The sequence below is a fragment of the Carassius carassius genome, chromosome 19 (assembly GCF_963082965.1).
Source record: "Carassius carassius chromosome 19, fCarCar2.1, whole genome shotgun sequence".
Classification (NCBI taxonomy): Eukaryota; Metazoa; Chordata; class Actinopteri; order Cypriniformes; family Cyprinidae; genus Carassius; species Carassius carassius.
In genome coordinates, this window is record NC_081773.1 from 22,117,863 (window position 1) to 22,139,734 (window position 21,872).

At 36.0% G+C, this 21,872-nt stretch overlaps 4 protein-coding genes across 6 annotated transcripts; 3 read left to right on the plus strand and 1 right to left on the minus strand.

Annotated features, from left to right (window-relative positions):
• The first annotated feature begins 812 nt into the window (after positions 1-812).
• Positions 813-9,881, plus strand: LOC132095390 (calcipressin-1-like). Of its 2 annotated transcripts, none has more exons than XM_059500319.1 (4): positions 813-1,197; positions 8,032-8,205; positions 8,756-8,915; positions 9,050-9,881. In XM_059500319.1, exons 1-4 carry the CDS (start codon positions 1,075-1,077, stop codon positions 9,223-9,225), a joined length of 633 nt encoding a protein of 210 aa, XP_059356302.1. In that variant the 5' UTR covers positions 813-1,074; the 3' UTR covers positions 9,226-9,881. The 2 variants fall into 2 exon arrangements, with proteins under 2 accessions (XP_059356302.1, XP_059356303.1); XM_059500320.1 differs by lacking the exon at positions 813-1,197 and adding an exon at positions 6,647-7,138.
• Positions 9,882-11,186: 1,305 nt separating this feature from the next.
• Positions 11,187-12,152, plus strand: LOC132094772 (uncharacterized). Its single transcript, XM_059499415.1, has one exon. The coding sequence runs from the start codon at positions 11,246-11,248 to the stop codon at positions 11,639-11,641; it is 396 nt and encodes a 131-aa protein (XP_059355398.1). The 5' UTR covers positions 11,187-11,245; the 3' UTR covers positions 11,642-12,152.
• Positions 12,153-13,384: 1,232 nt separating this feature from the next.
• On the minus strand, positions 13,385-15,749 carry LOC132094773 (dnaJ homolog subfamily C member 28-like). The gene is made up of 2 exons (XM_059499416.1): positions 15,604-15,749; positions 13,385-14,715 (listed from the first exon to the last, which is right to left on the minus strand). Exon 2 carries the CDS (start codon positions 14,691-14,693, stop codon positions 13,560-13,562), a length of 1,134 nt encoding a protein of 377 aa, XP_059355399.1. The 5' UTR covers positions 14,694-14,715; positions 15,604-15,749; the 3' UTR covers positions 13,385-13,559.
• A 774-nt stretch (positions 15,750-16,523) lies between these two features.
• LOC132094774 (protein mab-21-like 3) lies at positions 16,524-20,581 on the plus strand. 2 transcript variants are annotated; one of them, XM_059499417.1, is made up of 7 exons: positions 16,524-16,803; positions 16,992-17,144; positions 17,241-17,312; positions 17,568-17,859; positions 18,965-19,146; positions 19,829-20,023; positions 20,155-20,581. In XM_059499417.1, the coding sequence occupies exons 1-7, from the start codon at positions 16,756-16,758 to the stop codon at positions 20,386-20,388; spliced, it is 1,176 nt and encodes a 391-aa protein (XP_059355400.1). In that variant the 5' UTR covers positions 16,524-16,755; the 3' UTR covers positions 20,389-20,581. The 2 variants fall into 2 exon arrangements, with proteins under 2 accessions (XP_059355400.1, XP_059355401.1); XM_059499418.1 differs by having other exon boundaries at positions 16,992-17,132.
• Positions 20,582-21,872: the final 1,291 nt, after the last annotated feature.

The following is a 21,872-nucleotide window of genomic DNA, read 5'->3' on the forward strand; positions in this document are numbered from 1 at the left end:
AAAGTTTTTTCTGCATCTAAGGTACAAGCCCACATTCCTCGCATAGAATGTGAACCGACATCAGTTTTGACAAAGCATTTTTATCTTTTCCATCACATTGTGAAATATAATGGCACACACTTTCTATATAATGCAACTTCAAATATTAAAGGAAACAATCTACACAACTTTTGGAAATGTGTTTTCTTTGATAACCAGTTAAAATGAAAAAAAGTTGGTCACTTATTAAAAATATAAAAAGATCATTGTGTCTGATTTAATTTAAGCTCCACAGTACATTTGACATCATTTCACAGTTTGCTCTCATGATGTCAAAGAAAGTATGTACCAGTGATTAACTCTTATCAGTCCTGTATTATCATGGAAAGCATATCATCTGCCACTTAGTACATGACTCTAATAATCTCTTTTCAGAGACCGTATAGGCCATATGGCAAAAAAAGGTGCAACATTTTTATTTTATATCTAACATTATATTAGATATAGATATTTTAATTTGACTCGAAGACATACTGTCCGTTTGTGGACCGCGGCGTAGAGAAGAGTAAGTTAGCAAACCTAACGTTAGCCGTTCAATCTTGTGTAATCTATAGAAATAAAGTAAACGGTCGAAGAATAAGTAATAACAAAAATTCCCTCTCAGTGATGTAAATCATATTTTTAATGCAACTTGTTTCTAAATACTGCAATTATTTTCAGGGATGTTTTACCGCCCCCTGCCGGAATCACAGATTATGTCGAAAAGAAAAGGAAACGGGAAGTTGTCGAGTGCGTTACGTCGATTGCTGCTTTTCCGCAAATGAAAGGTTGAACCGAAGTTACTTGTTCTTATAACACTCAGTTTAAAAGACAAACATCTAATTTAAAATTAATAAGTACAGTTGAGCACGTCAATGCCGATATATAAAAAGGTTCCCAAAGTCAGCGTGAGTCGTAAAAGGGCAGTGACATTTGCATATAGAATGGACAGAATAGCTTAGCTTACCAAACCGTATAATTATCACCAGTTCTGTAGGAATTAAACTTACTTTAGTACGTGGACAGTAGTTTCCTATCTGTTCCCATATTTACTTTATGGAGCAGTCGAATAATGAGGACAGTGAGGCCACCGTGGACGTGCATTTTACAGAGATGGCTGATTCACTAGTGGCCTGGAAAGTTCATATGGAAGTTTTTGCCATTGAAAACCCTTTAAGAGTGAGTAATGTTGAATTCACACTCCTGTATCCATCTGGATAATTTTATTAAAGCCTGACGTGTGTATAACCCGCGTATAGATGCATTTAAGGACTGATATATATTAAAATAGCTTTCTTGTCAAACATATAACGGACATGTCCATATTGCGATTAACTAATAGTTTTAAACACGTCAAGTGTTTGCTTGGTTTGACAATGTGTCAAAAGCGAATGAAAAAAAAAATCATATTGTCATAGAGTCATGTAGTTGGGGATTTGTTGGTTGCACATTCATGCTGAAAATGTGTCTTTCCACTTTGTCCAAAAGATGCTGTTGGACTGAGATCTGTTGACTGTGAACTCATGGAACCAGAGATAAATTACTTTGTGACATGGGACTTTATACCGCATAATCTTCACAGTAATCTTATTTAATGGGCCAAAAGAAGATATAATCTTTTTCCTAATGATATGATGCAAGCTTCAGATTTGATGATTATGCATTTGTGAGGTGGTTGAACCTGAATGTCTGTAACTTGGAAAAAAGAAAAACAATTTCTTGGTATAAACGGTCACAACTACTAACCTTTTAGTTTTTTGGAATATTTATGGAGATTTGGACATCAGTGAATTTCCCTGACAGCTTCTTTGTTCCTCATCATAAAAAAAGGAAAACAGGAACTTATGGAAATAACATTGTCATTGTAAAAGTGTTCGAATCGATCCAGATATTTATTTATTATTATTATATATATATATTTTTTTTTTACATTGTGTGTGTGTGTGTGTGTGTATGGAGTTTGGTGCATATAATTTATCAAACGAATCATTTAGCTTAATACACTCTGTCCTTAAAGTGTAGCATCACATACTTCCTCCATAATTTGTTTAATGTCAGAAATGGAGACATATTATATACCCGCTAAGTCTTTTGAGTTTAGCTCTGAAATATTGATGTGCCTTTACAAGTCAGGTAGTTCAGTGAATAAACAAAGCAATAAATAACAAAGCATATTGCACTCATTTGTTTGCCATTTTTCTACAAGATGATTAGGACATTGCAGTGGTGAATAGGTGTGTTTGTCTTGGCTGAAGAAATTTTCCACTTGACGTCACCTTTGTTGAGCTGTTACACAAATCCTGGCCATCAGACAGCCTTAAGTCAAGTTGTAGACATTGTTATTATAATGTAGAGCAATGACCAGTTGTTTCTATTGCCCTTTTTTTATATAGTTCAACTCAAAGATTGATTTACAACAGTGACGCACAACAGGTTTTGTCACTTTGTCTCATGATAAATGAGCATTTGTTTAGGAGATTTTGAGACATAATACACAATAGAGCAAGTACTTATGTCCAAAGACTAGAAGTTGTCTATACCACAAATAGGTTATTTTTTAGCTTAGGCAACAGGTTTCTGGTGTGTGCAGTTTTCCAAATAGGATGGAAACCTTGAGTTTAGTGGAAATGGGATGAAAGAATAATAATGATAGGAAAATAGTATGCTGTTGAAAAATGGAGAAAATGGAAAATCTGTTCCATTGTGTTTTGCAATGTGGAAACAGGAAGCAAGTTCTAGGACACGTATTACAATGCGTATGCAAATATGATTGAAGAAGAAGGTCATGTTACCACCATAGACGGATACAAAGAGGTCCCAAATATACAGTTAGAGGTCATTCAGTAATAGTAGAGCTTTTTCAATGGTAGCTTGATTCTTAAACATATTATTCACTATTATCGGACACTTCTTCATTGTTGTGAAGGAGCCATGAATGGAACTGATGAAAAAAATGATATATAATTGCATAACAATTAAATTGTGGGAATAATTTACTCAAAAATGAAATTTGTTTCTTTTTCCATTGAACACAAAATAATATATTTTGAAGAAATAAAAACATTTTCTGGCCCCTAAGATTTTTTGATTAATGTCCATTGTTTTTTTTTTTGGCCAAAACTGTTTGGTTACAAACATGCTTCTTTGTTTGTTTTTTGTTTAGAATACAGGTTGGAACTACATTAGAAGGAGTGAATAATGTCCAAATTTTCATTTTTGTATAAAATGTTCCTTTAATTGTGGTAAGCCACTCAAACACTTTAATTGGCTGAATGTTTGTACGCACAGGTTCCACTGGAACACACACTTTCTTTTCACATTTTCAGCAGTTTTTGCTCGTGGCTGTTTCTTTTTTTTTAACCTCCGTAATGCAGATCATCATCTCTTCCCAAGTAAACAATCTTAATTTCAGAACTTATCATTGTGGTGTCATCTTCCACCCTCAGTTCTTTGAACCGTCCTGTTGACAGTGGCACATGCGTGCAGCATTTTGTCCAAACAATAATAAAAGGACACATTTAATTTATAATTTGTCTTAAATCTCATTTTGTAAAAAAGAAAAAAAAAAGAAAAACGTTAATCAAATCGTGAATTGAGTGAATCGTTACATCGCTAGTGAGGTCTACATTTTTTAAAGGGACAGGCAAAAATCCCTTTCTTATTACATTTACTATACTCTTGGCTTCAATACTAATTTTGTTCAAGCTTACACATTTACAGACTAACAAGTTCTTGTCTGTTGTGAACATGAGAGAGTCTTGTGTAGTTTAGACCATTCTAAATTTGAAATGAGCTTTTTAAATTAATAGAATTTGCCTTATATTAAAGGCTTTATCAAATGTATTCATTTAAGCATTGAAATTTTATTCATTTCTTCATTAGTTAATTTAGTTTCACTATTACTGGAATATTTTCCACTGGTTTCACCCTCAATCAATGTGTCAAAAAGGTTTTTTTTTTTTTTTTTTTTTTTTTTTTTTTTAGAGGTTATTCATAGTCAGCTGGTTGTCTCATGGTGAAAGAATCCACTTTGGTTGTTTCTTTCTGTGGAAAGTCTGGAAGGAGTTTTGACACTTGCTGTATGTGACACGGGCCCTGGAGCAGTCATAAACTCAGCTGGGTGTCTAGTCAGTGGAAAATGTAAGCTGTTCTCGTAAAAGTGTCAGATGAATTGACATTCCCTGAGCAAACCCATTCTGATATCATAACCTAAGCCAGGGTCTTATAAACAAAACACTGACTCATTTGGAAACTTGAAACCCACTTCCTGAATTGGTGCTTCAAAACACGAAGTGTGCCATTTAAGTGCACAAGTGGGTGAAAACTTGATATGGAGCTCAAGTCAGTTTGGGCTATTATTATCTTGCTATTTGTACCTTGTGCCATGACCCATATCCCACCTTTACACACATTTCTTGATAATGACCTTATTTGCCATTAAATTGACCACAGGTCCTTTTATTTTCCATTACACTGATGACAGATAATAACTTCATTTGCCATTACATTGACAGAAAATAATTACTTTATTTACTCTTAAATTGAGGTTAGAAAAGAATTTAATTTGCCATTTGACTAAATAATGATCCAGTTTCCTGATTCTTTGACATCATAATTTTATTCATCGTTACATGACAGCAGAAAATGTCATTTTCAAATTGAGTATTCAATTTAACAATACATATATGCTAAATGTAGGAACTGATATTCTTATATAAATATAGGAAGTGACAGTAAATTAAATTAAGGCAAATTAAATATGAAAATATTTTTATTATACAACTTCATTTTCTGTAGATTATTTATTAGGTTTTTTTTGCTGTAATTTGTACATTTCATAGTCATTTTATTTGTTGTTACTCTGACGGTAAATAATAATCTAAATTTGCCCTATATTTTAAACCTGTACTTTTGGCTTCTAGCTATTTAAAGCTGATGAATTCAGCTGTTTGTGGAACGGAAAGTTTTTATATGCATATTAATACCTTTTGGTTTCTACCTGTATAAAAGCATACATAAAACACAGCAACACAACCTAATGCTGTCCTGTTCACCATTTTCCACTCTGTATTCCTTTTTGTTATAATTCTTTTTTAAGGTTTTTGTTTTTTTCTCTATCCATTCCCTAATAAGAGGCCTTGTTCCACTTGAACTAGATTCCCAGCTTTTGGACTAAAAACATCTGCACATATGACTGGCAGATGCTTATGGCTAGTGTAGACATCTCTGTGCTTATCTTGAAAAGGAAAGCTTTTACCAGATAGAGAGGGGGAAATTTGAGTGAAAGGCATGCTGAGAATTTCTAGTATGTATGCTCACTTCAAGGTTTTATTTAATTTGAGAAAATAGATAGATAAAAGAAATGGGAGTTCCAGAGTTAGTTCTGTCTAGGTCAGTAATATTTATTTTGAAAGTAGTCTTTTATTCTCAGGAGGGCTGCAATTATAGAATCAGAAATACAGGAACATTGTGTTTTCTATTGTATGATTTATTTTATGATTTTTAAAATGTAATTTATTCCTGTGATGGCAAAGCTGAATTTGCAGCAGCCATTACTCCAGTCTTCAGTGTCACATGATCGTTTAGAAATCATTTAGGCCTAAATATACTGATTTGGTGCTCAAGAAACATTTCATATTTTCAATGTTGAAATCAGCATTGCTTAATATTTTGTGTGAAACTGATACTTTTGTTCTCACAATCCTTTGATGAATGGAAAGTACTGACACCAAAGTGTAAATATATCAAATCTGTGTACACTTTTTTTCTCTCTCTCTCTCTCTCTCCAGATTTTATCTAATCATTGTTTTGCTATACAATTTTATATTGCAGTCATCATTAACTGGTTGTGCTTCAGGTAGCAAATCATGGTGACCCAACACCGAAGCAAAGTGTTGTTATTTGCATTTTATTATATTGTTTAATTTTAGTTTACTTCTGTTTAGTGTTATCAAGCCTGTAAAAGTAGATGATATGTTTAGCTTGATAAAGAATCACAGTTAATCTCTGTGCATCAGCTGCACTGTCGTCAGTTTCAGTATTTGGTAATAGTTGTGTGTACACAGGAGACTTGAGAGAATATGGATCGTGTTTGTATTGCTTTCGAGACTGAGAAAATAACACCAAGCAGATGTGTTAAAGATGAGACGTGATAACTAAATGCCACTTGAACAGATAGAAAAAGAAAAGCTACTCTTCAATAATAACGGACAAATCCACTGCCCCTGGAGTCAGACAGGAGAAAATTAACACCCATGGAAAGTATGCTGCGGGGAGCGCTTGATAACACAGCTGCCCTTCTGCCCAGCTCAGCTGATTTAGATTTTCCATCACGATGGGAGGGGCAGCATGAAAGAGACCGATACAGATCATTGTTTTACCACACTGTGTGTCCTGAAATGGTATGACTGAATTGAGCAGAGATTGGCCGAACTGGATCTGAGCTGCATGGAAAGCAATGGCGCATAGTTTCCAAGACTTGCATTCTCAGGGTGTGTGTGTTTAAGTGCGAGTCTGTGATTAGTCAGCAGAGCCATTCGTTTCGGTACAGAATGGGAAAGTGAGGTGGAGCCTGTAAGCCCAGTCACCCCTCCCCTGTAGTAGGCGGAGCCTGTTGTTGTGCAGCTGAGAGGGGCCTTAATATAAAAGGAAACAGATGAGTGAGCTGCAGTCTTACGAAGCTTTCAAGACGTTTGATCGGTGGTGCAGGAGGACAGACCATTCCAGAAGATTCTGTCGCAACAAAGCAGTGTCACATAACCTTACAGGGGGGTTTATTTTATGTGCATTGCTCAGTTTGACCCATTTCCTTTGTGAAAACGCTCTAGGCTCTCTACAGGACTGAGATCGTCTGAGAAGGACGGGAAGAAAAGCAGAAGCAAAGAGGGTGATTTCAAAGCATTTGTTTTCTGAAGCAGGCGTCATTCGTGTCCTCACGCTGGGGAAGGCAAAACGGACACGTCTCAGTCCCTCCTGCCCTTTACATTCTCTAACCTCTCAAGTCCTCCGGAGGATCCGTCAACGGGCTTCAGTCATGCACCTGAAAACCATGAAGTGTAACCCTTTCTGCCTTATCGCTTCCTTGGAGGATCCAGATATGTTTAACAGACCTGAGCAGAGGGTAAGGCTACATTGACATGGTGCCTTATGATATCAAAATAGCTTTAAATGCTGGAAGTCAAACTGCTAGAAAACCATGAATGACAGAACGCTGTCAGAAAGCGATCCAACAGCTCTTTGAATTCCTCATACAATCTCGTCTTTATTGATGCCAACTTGATTTGTGCTTTCTGTGAGGTTTGTGGTTGACTGAATGACCTACTTATGATATTTGTATTTAGCTAAATATCTAGTTGATTGGTTGTGGTAGTAGTGGTTAGGTCATGGAATAAGATGCTGTGGGAACATTTAAAGAGCATTTGGCTGGACAATTTGGGGTTTTTGTATCTGACGTAAGCACAACACCTATGCACAATAGGAATAACCCAGGATGTGTGGATCATACTCTATTAAATCTCTGCATAGCTTGAAATGGTCCATAAGGACTTTTTCTGTCAGGTCCACCTGCATGTTCACAGCATGCAGTAAGTCTCTGTTACCTTGGAAACCAATATCTTGCCGAGCACTGACAGACGTTATAATTTTTAGGATGTGTATTAGATTAGTACTATGTGCGTCAGTACGGTTAAATATAGAAATGTTCACTGAATATCAGTCTGGCAGCATCCCCAAAAACAAGCTAAATGGATTTGGCACTATAAAGTCTTACGAGTGCAGGCTCACCATGGGGTGGGGGTAATCTAGTGGTTTAGACTTGAGGCTGGTTAGAAAGGTTGTCAGTCTGACTCTGAGCCTAAATGGGGGCACACTTAAAACCTGACCTCAGATTGCGCCACAGGGGATGTTTATTTGTGTATTCCTGAATCACATGCAAAATGGTCCTTTCTTAATTTCTGTTTCCATGAAGATATAAAGTGAAATGTATTCATCTGAGATGTTTCCTCTCATCCACAGGCGAGTTTTGAGTATCTGTTCCGTGCCTTCGACCGAAACGTCACCTTCCAGTTCTTTAAGAGTTTTCGTCGGATCAGAATTAACTTCACCAATGCTCTGGCTGCTGCAGAGGCAAGAGCAAAACTGCACAAAAGTGTCTTCAATGGCAGGGAACTGCGACTCTATTTTGCCCAGGTATGTCATTTAAATGTAGCCTATACATATATTGCATATAATAAATGTGTATTGTCTATATATATATATATATATATATATATATATATATATAATTTTTTTTTTTTTTTTTTTTTTTTCATTGCATGTGTACATAGACGCACACACACACACACGTTATATATATATATATATATATATATATATATATATATATATATATATATATATAATTTAAATATAAATAGTAGTAATAATAAGGTTATTTTTTATGATTATTATTAAATAAGAATATGTTTTTATTTATTTGTTATTTTTAACACAGTTGTCAAATGGGGGGTGGGGTGGGGTGGGGGGAGAGATACTGACCAAGTGACTGTATAACTGTATAAACAAAAATATTGTATTTTGTATATGCTATATCATTTTTAATGACTGTATATTGATTGTATGATTGTGTAATATTTTATAATGACTTCTAAACTGTAATGTCTTTTTATTACTGTTTATTTTATCACACCTGGTCAAGGCTACAGTGTACTGATTATTACAAAAAAACTCTTCTTTCTAGTCTGTGCATATTGGCAGTCCACACCTTGAACCTCCAAAACCAGATAAGCAGTTCCTCCTGTCCCCTCCTCCGTCGCCTCCTGTTGGTTGGGAGCAGTCAAAGGATGCCACACCTGTCATTAACTATGACCTTCTGTGTGCCATTGCCAGACTAGGGCCAGGTAGGAAACGCGTTCATAAATGTAGTCTTTTTTTTTTTTCTGAATGTTCCATTCTTTAAAAAAATAGGTCATAAATTATTCATGTAATTTGACCTGCTTTAAACGTCCAATAATAAATTCTCTCTGTTTGACAGGTGAAAAGTATGAACTCCAACCAGGAACTCCCACCACTCCCAGCGTGGTTGTTCATGTTTGTGATAACAATCAAGAAAGCTCAGGAAATGAGGAGGAAATGGATGGAGGCAGACGTCCACGTCCAAAAATCGTCCAGACCCGTCGACCAGAATACAGTCCCTCTGTCATGCAGTGAGCCTAGGGAAGCTCTTGTTGTGCCATAATCTTTGCTTTACTATCACAGGACCCTCTGGGGATCTGTCGTGGCATGCAGTTGGTCCTCCACACCATTAGAGGACGCCTTAAGACAGAACCTCAGCCCTGTATAGAGCGACATAACGTATATGTCCACTATCTCACAGGGCAAGGGGTTCATTGCATGCATTCGATGGTAGACTGTCTCATTCTTCTGCAGGCTGGGGGTTTTCAAGAGTGCTTTCATTGGTAACTGTGGCCATGGAGAACATGAGTCTCCAATTGTGTTGTGTTTTTTTGTATTTTGGGAAGCATGTTGAATCCCAGTCAGTGGGTGTGATAATATGATTAGTTTATTTCTTTTAAGTTTAGCTTGATATTTTCAGGCTTTTAATTAATACTTGTGCAAGATTACTGGAACTTGAACTAGAGTAAATGCTGACGATGAAGTAAATATTTTTGTCATAAAATCTGGGGGGTACTTTTCCCTTTCATATTGCAATTGTAAGTCTCGTTCCACCATGTGCCTCAGCATGTTCCTAAATTACGAAAGGCCATTAAGTACAATCTTTTATTTTTTGGTCTAGACATATACAGCTTAAGATTCAGTTATACGAGAGTCCATTGTTTTAACGTTTTTAATAATAATAATAAAAAGACTCAAAATGGTTCAAAGTAGTTGTTTATCTATTAGTATGTACTGAAAAGCATGGTCCTCAATTTCATGCACTTGGGAGTCATTTGTAGGACCATAACACTGTAATTAGTTTTTGTTGGAAGACTGTTACACTCTTTACCAGGATAAACACCAATTGATTTTATTACATTTACCTTAATAATGTATTTCTGATGCCTTTTACTGTTTGTTATGTCTGTATATGATGGTATATGCTGTTTTTTTTACTTAGTTTTGAAAATGTCACCGACTTGGCAATGGCTTGGGTGTTTGTCCTGTCATACATAAATAACAGCCATAACATGTCATTAAAAAAAATTTTCTTTAATTTTGTGTTATGTCCTTTTACCCTTTTTTTAAAAAAAAAAAAGCGAAACTGTATTTTAGTCGCAAAATTGTAAGTGTTCTGACTTTCAGCCCACATGCCTCTTGAGTTTTATGCATTCATCCATTTTCAAAAGATGACTCAGTGTTCATCTTGTATGCTGGTATTGCAGTAATGACGCAAGTCGAGGACTTTTCAAGATGATGTCTCTTTTTTTGCCTTGAAATAGTTTCTGTGAGTCTCGAATTCCTGGCTGTCTCAATGTAAACCATTGTTCCCACTTGCATGTGGAGTTATTCAACATCAAGGTCAAGCTGGCAGAGTTGATAGAAATATCTACAGTCCCCAGTGACTCATGCACATCTCCACCAACATATCCCTTAACTAGCTTATTGTCAGTTAATGTCAAAATACTAGTTAATGTCAAAATAATAAATTAAAAAATATCATTCTCTCTCACATTGGCTGTTAATTACATCTGTGGCTGATCGGTGCAGGATCTGACCACGTCATTGGTAAGCAAGACTTCTGTTCAGACGCAGACTTTCCCCGTGTTGAAGCTGATAACCTTGACTTGTTTTAGATTCATTAAAGCTGTTGACATCTTGAGAGGACTGGGTCCTGAATAAGTCTCTCTATGTTCATAAATGGGTGGAACCATCTCAGATACTGTCCTGTCTGTCTTAGCGTTTTTTGTTTATTTTTATAGAAGAGCTACAGGGAGACTAGCAGGAAAGATCTACAACACACAGTTTTGGCTTCTTTTCCATTAAACTGAAACTTCCTATTACCACCAAAAACTATAAGGTATGTCTGTTATATTTATATTATATACCTTTCTCACTTGCTTAGATACCAATATCAGTTTGTATCTGTATATTGTATACTGGACTGCTTTGTTTTGACAAAAAATAAATAAATAATATATATATATAAGTATTCCTAAAAAAATAACCAAATGATGGATTCCATATCTGTATTTATATATTGAGTTCAGTATCTATATCAATAGTGGGAAAAATGCTAGAGCAGAACTACACAGATATCCACGCTCTGCTGGTATCCTGGTTGCAGCACTACATTAATGAGACATGGGTGGTGGGAGCAGCTCCGTATACACCACCACATCATCCACCTGTGCATCTGAGTGGAGCTCCGGTCCCTGATAAAGGTCACGGCATGATCTACATCTGTCTGATGGTGGGACTCTTCAGTTTCTTTACCTTTGGCATTATGTTCAGCTATATTCGCTCAAAGAAGGTGGAGAACTCACAGGATCCATATCATCAGTATATAGCTAAAGACTGGGCTAGTATAGCCCCTCCTGTGGTCATCAGCAACCCAGCTGCCCTCGGACACCTTCCGGGCTACAGTGGAAGAGAGCAGGAGCTGATTACAGCCCGTGACAGAGTTTGATGAAAACATATTAAAAAAAAAAAAAAAAAAAGTGTCACAGTTGTTCATTATGTCAAAAATAAATGAAACAAGTTCAGTTTGGTTTTATAAATGCCACCGGGTCGTCTTATTTGCAGGTATATGTCTAGAACACAATGTCCAAACAAACACAGATTTTGTAGATCAGTGTGTTAACCCTTTTGCCATTTGTTATAATGATCATGTTCAATTGGCATTTATAAGGTCATGGAATGTTTGAGATGTCTAATCGCATTTTCCAAGAATACCTTACATGCTTGATCATGAATGACTGGCATGACAACTCCACAGAAACAAAATAATTACTGTCCTTCAGAGACTTTGGACAAAATTCCCTAGAGTCACTTTTTTATTTAAGGAATTTGTTATTAAAATGATTTGGAAGTAAATTCCTTTTTATTAAGTGATTTTAGGGCTCTTTGGGACAAATTATGCAGTGTCAAAAGGGCAAAGCCTCCTTATTACTAATTTACATTAATATTTATCTGCCAAATAATGTTAATGTTAATATTAAAGATATAATTCACCCTGAAATAAAAAAAGAAAATAAATAATTTTATACGTTTTTTGTACATATCTCCATCTCCACATTTATCAGAACAAATCTTTTTAAAATTGGTAATAATGAGTGATTCTTGAGCACGAAATAAGCATATAAATAATATCTGAAGCATTATGTTACACTAAATACTGGAGTAATGACTGATGAAATTTCAGCTTTGCCATCACAAGAATCAGTTATATATATCAGAATCAGTATATATATATATATATTGTAAGGGTCATCGAAAGGGGGTTTCCCGATGTCGCTGATTGGCTGGAAGTTCAGTAGTCGCTGAAGTGACGTCTTGGGAAGCCCGTGGTTGTGTGGCTGGTTGAAGTTGAATGGGCACTCGAGGTCAGACGTCTGAGACTTGACGTTACAAAACTTAACTCAGAACATGAAACTCTCAAAAGGAAAAGAAAAGAAGTAAAGAAGCACGCTGGAACCGCGCTCAAAGAACAATGATGACTAACAGCATGGCTAAAAGCTAAAGCTAAGAAGCAAAGCTACAAGCTAAAAGCAAACTAAAAGCATACTAAAAGCTGGCATGACTGATAGCAAAAGTAAAACTAAAAAGCTAAAAACAGACATGACTAATAGCAGAAGCATAGCTAAAAACTAAAAGCCAGATTTCATGGTGTCCTGAGTATTTAAACTGGCCTGTTGGCCACACCTCAAATGTTGTCTTGACCAATCAGATATTGTCTTGGCTGGGGGTATCATAAACCATATGTTATCTTATCAAGCATGTGGTCCGAATTCCCCCCCACCCCCCTTAGGAATTTCAGTTTGGTTCTGCTAGGTGGGGGAAGTGTTTAAGGATATGGTGTATAACTCTCATGGGTTTACATGTGATGTCCAGCGTTGCATCTCAATTACGAAAAAACAAATTTGACAATCTCTTCTCCGAATTGAAATTGTCAATAAGTGTTCTAGTGGTGTTAATGTTGAAAGCTGTTCTGTGTAAGAGTTGGTAATATGAGAATGTTATACAAGAATAATTATACAATTATAATTATACAATATAATATATATACACACACACACACACACACATTAAAATAGAAATGTAATTTGTAATAATATTTATGTAATAAAAAAATTTGAAATTAATAAATATTTTTATGCATAGATAGATATTTCCTTTATAGTAAAAACATGAAAAAATGTATACATCAACATTGTGTTATATTTATTTATTAATTATTGTCTTTACTTTTCTGCTAGTTTTTAATAACGCAAAATAATTGTTTCATACTGTATTACAGTAATGATAAAAAGAAGGAAGGGGCAAAATAATCGTAATCACACTAATAACAGGCCAACATGTAAAATACAACTCATTTTATTGCAGTCTCATTTAAGAAGATTCTGCATCCATGTGATGAGGCCTTGTCTGGTGTTCTGAGATGTTCTTGCTGTCTCCATCTGCTCCTTTTGCTTTCTTTCTTTTTCTCTTTCCTTCTCCTGCCTGAGCAGCTTGTCAGTTTCCAGTATCTTCTCCAGCTCTCTCTTCAGGCTGTAATGCACCATCTGCCTGCTCATGAGAGGCACAATCAGGTTGAAATTGTCCACTTTCTTGTTGAGTTTCCCCAGTTCATCAGCAAACGCAGCGCAGTGCTCCTTCCACTGGAGAGTTTCTGAGTGTCTCATGGGTTCTCCCAGCCTTGCCCTGACCTCCTGCAACCTCATCCTCATTTTTGCAATGGTTTCCCTGATCTCCTTCTGAGCCACGATCCATTCAGGCTGGTAACCGTTGTCGATAAGGATTCTGTTAAGGTTGTGCGTCATGGGGTCCATATACGGGTTGTGATCAAACTTGTTGAGTGGTTTGCCAGTGCCACTGAGGTTTTGGAAGTCTCCACGGGCCATCGACTCCTGGATGAGGTCCTCAACCAGCCTCTCCACTGCCTGAGTGATTTTTATCTGCTTGCTGCGCAAACGTGCATCTCGTGTCACCATGGCTCCTTCATCTGCTGCCGATTTCTCCATCTCCTTCTGTCGATACTCCAGAACCTGGTCAGTGGCGCGTTCTACACGAAACTGTCGGTACTGTCGTTCTCTTTGGCTCGGAGTGCCAGAACCAATGCCTTCAAAACTGAGGTAATGTCTATGTTGAGGTGCATTTCTTTTCATTTGATCTTCCTCTTCTTCCTCCATCGATTGGGTATACTGTGAAGCTGACTTTTGTCGGGCAAGGTGGGCTAGAACAGCCCGATAGGCCTCCTCTATCTGGGAAAATAGAGCAGCATCTGCTGTTGGAGCTCCAGAATCTGGATGGTAGAGCTTGGCCATGTGAAGGTAAGCCTCCTTGACCTCTGCAGCATTGCTGTCTCCATCATCAGGCAACTGCAGTATACGGTAACTCTCTCTCAAGCTGCGGCTGATAGATCCAGAACTGAGAGCTCGCAGGCTGAGGGAACAGTACAGAGGCAGGAGAGATCTGCGGAGGTCCCCGCTGTGCAATCGTAACAACATCCAGCAGCTCATTGTGTGTATATCAATCCAGCACCTAAATATACGGAAATTATGAAATAATGCTAAACTGATTTGAACAACCACTTTTAGGTATATAAAGTGAATGATTCTTGTGCATGAGCTGCTTAAGAAATAAATTTCAAAAACCAGTAAATATCCTATACACCTTTAATGTTTATTTTATTTTATTTTATTTTTAGAATTTGAACTTATCAAACCTTGTTATAAAAACTGTAATACTTAAAAGAAAAAGAAATTTTATTTTACTTTATAATTCTTTTGAGCTAGATAGATAAATAAATAAATTTTTTATTATTTATTTATTTTTAAGCTCCAGGTTTGATGTGCTTTATAGCACTGCACAATTTGGTAAAATACATAAATACTTTTTCACTGTAAAAAAAAGAAAAGAAAGGTGTTTAAGAAAATAACTTTATTCTCCAGTACAACTGTAAAAATTACAACAATATTATAGAAAACATGTAGGCCTACACCTTTGTATCTTATTTACCCCTAAAGGTGCCTATAAGGTACTTATTAGTATCTGAATTGTAGATATTTGTCACAGTGACAGCTTTTGTACCTTTTTTGTTTTTTCTCAGAGTGTGGCTATGGTGTCTTCAAAATTATCAAGCTTTTATTTTGGCAGAGAAATTGTCAATCAAATTAGGGCTGGTTTATGTTACAATTCATGTAGGTTTAGGACTTGCAAGATATTTGCTACGTCAGATCTTACAAAGCTTTGTCAACAATGTTATAATGCAGTGTTTCTAGATAATATATACACCATACACCTCCAGTGATATTGTCAAGTTTGTTGTAGCATAAAAGCTAATGTTCAAAACTAGCCTGCATATCAAATATGAACACTTACGATAGTGAAATCTAAATACAACACGAACAATATATAGCAAGGACATACCTCACTGATTTAGCTCGGATGTCTCCACTCCAGAGTGGGTTAGGTCAGCATGTCTTTGTGTTTTGAATGACACCGTTTTGAACGTGCACTGGGGTTTGTTGTTATATATTAATGTCGAACAGAATGCGGGGAAATGTAGTCAGTGTTTTCAGGGCAAAGCACGGTACAGAATTGGTCCTGTAGGTGGCGACAAATCTCAACAGCCACATTACAGGAACATTTATAACTTAGGCTTCTTTCTCCTTAAAATACAATTTGAAAATTCACTATTTTATCAACTTGCTGCTATCCTCCTTGTGCACAGTCTGGTTAAAGTCTGGAAGTTGTGTGAGACTTGCTACGAGAGTATATATATATATATATATATATATATATATATATATATATATATATATAATTTTAGAGTTCAAAGTTTTCTCCACCTAATTGCATAAATAAGTTATATTTATGATTTTAATTATGGTATTGCAATCAATTAGGTATACCCAAAAGACATTAGTTCACTTGATAATTTCACACACACACACAAACACACACACACACACACACACACCACACACACACACACACACACACACACACACACACACACACATATATATATATATATATATATATATATATATATATATATATATATATATATATATATATATATATATATATATATATATATATATATATATATATATATATATATATATATATATAATGGCTTCTATTTGATGTTGTTTCTGAAACCAGCTTATATTAATTAGATATATTCAGACTGATATAAATACACATTGTAGAAAGACATTAGTGGGATCCATCTGCATGTTTGTATATTCCACTATCTACATTGCTAGATTAAAATAAAACAGATGTTTACATTCAAATTTCTCTGAGTGTGATCTGTCATGTGAGTAAGCAATTGGTGAACTCATTTGCTCAGAGGACCATGAGAGCTTTTTAGCATCTCAGAAATCAATATTGTGAGATCAATGGGTCTCTGCTGAAGTGCTTTTCCCTCGCACAATCTGTGTCACACGTACACAGGGACACAAAAGAACCACAAAAAAGGGCCACAAAGACCTCACATCAAGCTTTGCGGCAGGAAAGAAGACTTAAAAATAGCATTCAAAGAGAGCACTTCTTAGGATAGACTGCAAAATGACCAACTTTACAGATGAAGACCTGGACAACTATTTGCAAAATCAGGTGACCTATTTATGCTGTCTTGGGTACTGGGATCTAAATCGAACTAAAGTATTAACTTAATTTTGTATTTATTTTATTTTTTATTTATTCAAATAGCTCAAAGAAAATGGTGTCTGCCCTGGTTTGTTTATAAGTTGCTAATTTTGTTCTGTTGTGCTGTCAATGGTGGCCGAATGTGTTATTGTCAGGTGGATCTCAGGCATCGTCAGGTTTCAAAGTCTGTAGAAGATGTGCAAAAAATCATAAAAGATCTTACATCTGAGGTCAGCTCAAAGGATGCTCGTTTCCAATCCATTGCAAACTCTGGAGTGCATAATGCCAGCCTCAAAGTAATACTTAATGTAGGCCTCTCGTCTATTATACAATGAATAACTGCATTTTAATTATGGCTACTTTTGTAACATCATAATTCCTCTGGTGTCCACAATCCGATTTAGGACCAGCCAGCTTTAGTGTCAAAATGGTCTGCATTACTCAAAGGAAGATGCGCATACAACCCTGCCATCCAAGTAAGCAACAGAACTGTCAGCTGTATCTCTTACAAAGCAAAAATATTTTTCAATGTACTGCAATGCATGGACCATATATGGATGCATATAAAAAAATACAAAGCAATGAAGACAAAAGCTGCACTGCATTTTTACATTGTAATAGTTTATTGGAACACTAATTAATCCATTAATTAATTTCTCTTCCATGAGTTATCATTTGAATTTTCATAAAGCTGAACGCATAATCATCGATTTCTCGTTCTTTTTCGGCAGGTGCTCACTCCAACTCTGTTCCTGATTTCGGTGCCCCTACAGGGTCTGATGGGTTATAAGGAGAGGCGTACGCGTCAGTGGCGTTACTACACACTGAGCGGGTCTCGTCTCCTCTCCCCGGTCCGTGAGCCAGAGAAGCTCCACCAGTGGCTGGAGCTAGAGAGTTTCGTCAATCCGAGTCAAGAGTGGCATGATGCCCGCATGATCATTGAGGGTGATATTGTGCCAGCAAAGGTGGTGAACATCTTCAAAGAGCATCTGGAGGCTTCCATAAAGACTTGCGGACTAACAAGTCAGTTTTCATAGTGTCAACTTGTTTACTCAAAAAGTATGAGAGGAAAGAGATTTCTAAATTAGATTACTATCTGTTTTTTGTTATTATTAAATTTTTTACACATTGTCTGGTGAATCAAAAATCTCCTGATATGCAACTCTTCTGGGATAACAGATGAGAATGAGAAATATTTCATGTATTTTAATGTAATATATTCAGATTATTTAATAATTATATAATTAAATTATCGAATATTGGCCACATTAACTGCATTATTCATTTAAAGATTTCCTCTCAGATTTGTATAATATGTAATTGTTTTGAGAATAATTTTGTATGAAAACTTTGTTTTACATTAGAAAAATGCAAATGGTCTTAGATGGATCCCACTGTATGTACACTAGTCAGCATTTTAAGTGGATCACAACCTTTCATCAAAGTGTTCCTGAAAACACAAAACCAAAATACGTTCTTGTCTTAGGACAACTTTGATGAACATTTTTGATCCACTTCAAATGTTGACTTCTATATTTAGTTTCTAGTCAACTATTAGGATATCCAAACTCCACCTCACTCCACCTCACAGCAGAAACTCCACAAACTCCACCTCACAGCAGAATCTAAACATTTCATTGTCATGTCAATCAAAGTGATGAATGCTTACACCAAACACAACCCCTAACCCTAACCCTAACCAATGAAATTAGCTGCTGGGCGGGATTTTCACTATACTGGTTTGGGGGGAAAAAATTAGTTTACCAATTTACAGAATTAAATAGTATGAAGCTTAAAAAGATCCTCATTTGACAGACAGGATTTTTTTGTTTTCTGATTTGGTGTGTTGATGGTAGACAGTTTTCCACACACATGGACACCATTTAGCACAATATGATGATATCAACATTCTAATGAGTCAAAATCACATGAAACTATAGGTTGATAGGTTGTTTCAAGCCTCTAAGTATCCCCAGTTCTAACCCTAAAACTGACTGGTTGACGATGTTGATCCAGGAATAAATCCTACTTGGGTAATGCAAAAATGCACACTATACATAAAGTGTAACAGCATATATACACGCTACATTTCATTTGGTTTAACTTTCTTTTCGCCTTTATGTGACAGGTAAGGTGAGTATGCTGGAATCGGTCGGGTCAGTGGTGCGTGTTGCTGTGGAAACATCAGAGGCACAAATTGAGGTGGAATTGGTTCCTACAGTGGAGCTAATGAACTACTGGCCAAAGAGAGCTAGGTGGCCTCGGCTTCTTCGAAGATGGCCCTCCACAGAACGCGCTCGCTGTATTAAGGTCAGCGGGTATATATACATAGGAATTTGTGCAAATAATTTATATAATACTTAATTTAAAACACCTATATTTTAAATTGCAATGATATTTCACATTATTGCAGGTTTAAACTGTAATTTTCATTAAACAAAGGCATTAAATAATTATTAATATTATTATAATTATATAAATATTTTAATATGTGACCATGGACCATAAAACCAGTCATAAGGGTCTAAGGATTTATACATCATCTGAAAGCCGAATTTCCATTGATGTATGGTTTGTTAGGATAGGACGATATTTGGCTGAGATAAAACTATTTGAAAATATGGAATCTGCAGGTCTTTAAAGGTGTCCGAATAAAGTCCTCAGCAATGCATATCATTTATAAAAAATAAAAAAAAATACATTTCTGAAATATTTACAGTAGGATATTTACTAAATATATTCATGAAACACAAACTTTACGTAATATCCAAATTATTATTTTGGCATAAACGAAGAATAAGACTGACCCATACAATGTATTGTTGGCTATTGTTACAAATATTCCTGTGTGACTTAAGACTGCAGTTTTGTGGTCCAGGGTCACATATTTTTGTTATTAGGTATATATCAATTATAAACTAGTAAACAGAAAATGGCCTGAGTACTGTTTACATGCATTACAATGATGATTCATCTAATAAATCCCCTTCAGTCATTTGGATTCAATCTAATGGCCACATCAAACTACCACTGGCTGCTGTCATTCTCACGGGCAGAGCAGGTGCTGCTGAGCAATATAGATGAGGACGGCGGCTGCCGCAGGAAGTGTTATCGGGTGGTCAGACAGCTCAAGGAGGACGTCTGGTGTCCTGGAAGCAAACCTGTCATTACTGCCTACCACCTACAGGTACCAGCCCAAGCAAAACAGCCTTCCACTCCTTTCCGGTCTCTTCTTTTCTATTCATATTTTTGAGACATCATACTGCTTATAAACAAATTCAGGTTTACACACTTTGCCACTGTCTTTGCATCATCTAGACACTGCTTTTCTGGACATGTGAGAAGTACCCCTGCACCAGGGACTGGAGAGACTTCAGAGGATGTGTATTACGGCTGGTGCAGAAGCTACATAAGTGTGTTAGCCAGCATTATCTCCGACATTACTTTGTACGATCCCACAACCTCCTGAAATACAGCAATACTAATGAGCTTGATGACGTTGCAAAGAAAATCAATAATTTCCTGGACAACCCTGGAACATATGTTCATTAGAAGCTTCCTCTATGGGTTAGATGGCATAGATCTATGTTAGCTGTGCTCCATTCTGACTGCATCATATTGATGAGATCATCATGGTAATAGGCCGTGGTTGGCTAAGTAAGTATGAGTGCATTTCCTTCTTATGTCTGTCTGATCCTGAAACTTTCACCAGAATTATGCAGTATTTTTTATATATATATATACAGTAGGCCAACTTTGTGAACAATGCTGACTTAATTAAATTTTTTTTCTCATCTGAAATGCACCATTTTTATTTTACATGATGTTTTTATTTTGTCTATATTCAAAAGATCAATGCCTTTTTGGACAAGGATGGTCTTTTCAGACAAGATATACTTTAGATGTTGAACTCTCTGTTCTCTACTGTACTAGAGGAACCCTTAATTATATTGTATTCCAGCAGAGGGCACTGTGATTACGTGTTACAAGAGGTCTAAATATCCATAGTAAACATGACTAGGTAATAGCACAGGTCAGTAATAAAGAACTATTATTTCTATTTGTAGCTAATGATATGTATTTTTACTAAAAAGGGAATACGCTAGATTCACTGAGTAGTAGTAAGTGAATCAGAGGAGACATCCAGGGTGTAGTTTACCCAAAGGTGAATTCAGACATTATTTTTTCACCCTTATGTCATTCCAAAATCATATTGACTTTCATCCATAAAGGAGTTATGTTCACACTGCTTTTTTTTCTGGACAAAAATAACATCAGAAGTTCTGACATATTGTGACACTGGCAGTTTGAATACGTAGAAGTTTCAATGAGACACAATTCAAAATTTTAGGTCAATTCTTCCTTTAATGCTCATCAAAATGTTAACCATCACCGTCACTGGATTTAGATTTATTAGTGTACTCTTTGCTCAGTGGTTGGGGAACTATGGTTTGTGAGCTGGCTCTTTGACAAAAATCATTTGGTCTCTCACTATTTAACGAGAAAAGATCAATTATTAAAAAAATACATTTTATTAGAGTTCAGCTTTCTATAAACTAAAAAAAAAAAAAAAAAACAGCCAATTAAAACTCCTTCGCTGTACAGCCTACCGAAGTTAATGAAAACTTGAGAATAATAATAATAATATACTATTGTGCTAGCCTTGTCACTTGGTGACAGCAATCAACAATAAACCACTAAACTTCTGAGCTCCTGTGCTCAGATTCAAGCACTTTGTTTGTGGTAATGAGGAAAATATTTTCAGAACCGAAGAGAAAATGTAAAAGTATAAAAAATTGTCTTGACTGAAATATATCCATTTATTGAAACTGGTGCTCTGCTGTTCAAACATTTTGAAAAATTTCCCCCCGTACTTTCGCTTATGTCCTATATGCTTTGTATTTAAGTGTGATAATCTTTTAGTGGGTGGGACAGTTTGAAATTATTAATAAAGATGCATGGATGATTGAGAAAATAAAGAGCGGAACGTGCTTTATATTAAAAAGCAAGCTGTGAAAGAGAACTGAATCCACTGG

Excerpts from the sequence above, each read along its gene's own strand:
- LOC132095390 (XM_059500319.1), top strand. The coding sequence starts at position 1,075 with ATGGAGCAGTCGAATAATGAGGACAGTGAGGCCACCGTGGACGTGCAT. Across the intron at positions 1,198-8,031 it reads CCATTGAAAACCCTTTAAGA|GCGAGTTTTGAGTATCTGTT; the intron begins GTGAGTAATGTT and ends TCTCATCCACAG. Across the intron at positions 8,916-9,049 it reads CATTGCCAGACTAGGGCCAG|GTGAAAAGTATGAACTCCAA; the intron begins GTAGGAAACGCG and ends TCTGTTTGACAG.
- LOC132094772 (XM_059499415.1), top strand. The coding sequence starts at position 11,246 with ATGCTAGAGCAGAACTACACAGATATCCACGCTCTGCTGGTATCCTGG.
- LOC132094773 (XM_059499416.1), bottom strand. The coding sequence starts at position 14,693 with ATGAGCTGCTGGATGTTGTTACGATTGCACAGCGGGGACCTCCGCAGA.
- LOC132094774 (XM_059499417.1), top strand. The coding sequence starts at position 16,756 with ATGACCAACTTTACAGATGAAGACCTGGACAACTATTTGCAAAATCAG. Across the intron at positions 17,145-17,240 it reads GCCTCAAAGTAATACTTAAT|GACCAGCCAGCTTTAGTGTC; the intron begins GTAGGCCTCTCG and ends AATCCGATTTAG. Across the intron at positions 17,860-18,964 it reads AAAGACTTGCGGACTAACAA|GTAAGGTGAGTATGCTGGAA; the intron begins GTCAGTTTTCAT and ends TTTATGTGACAG.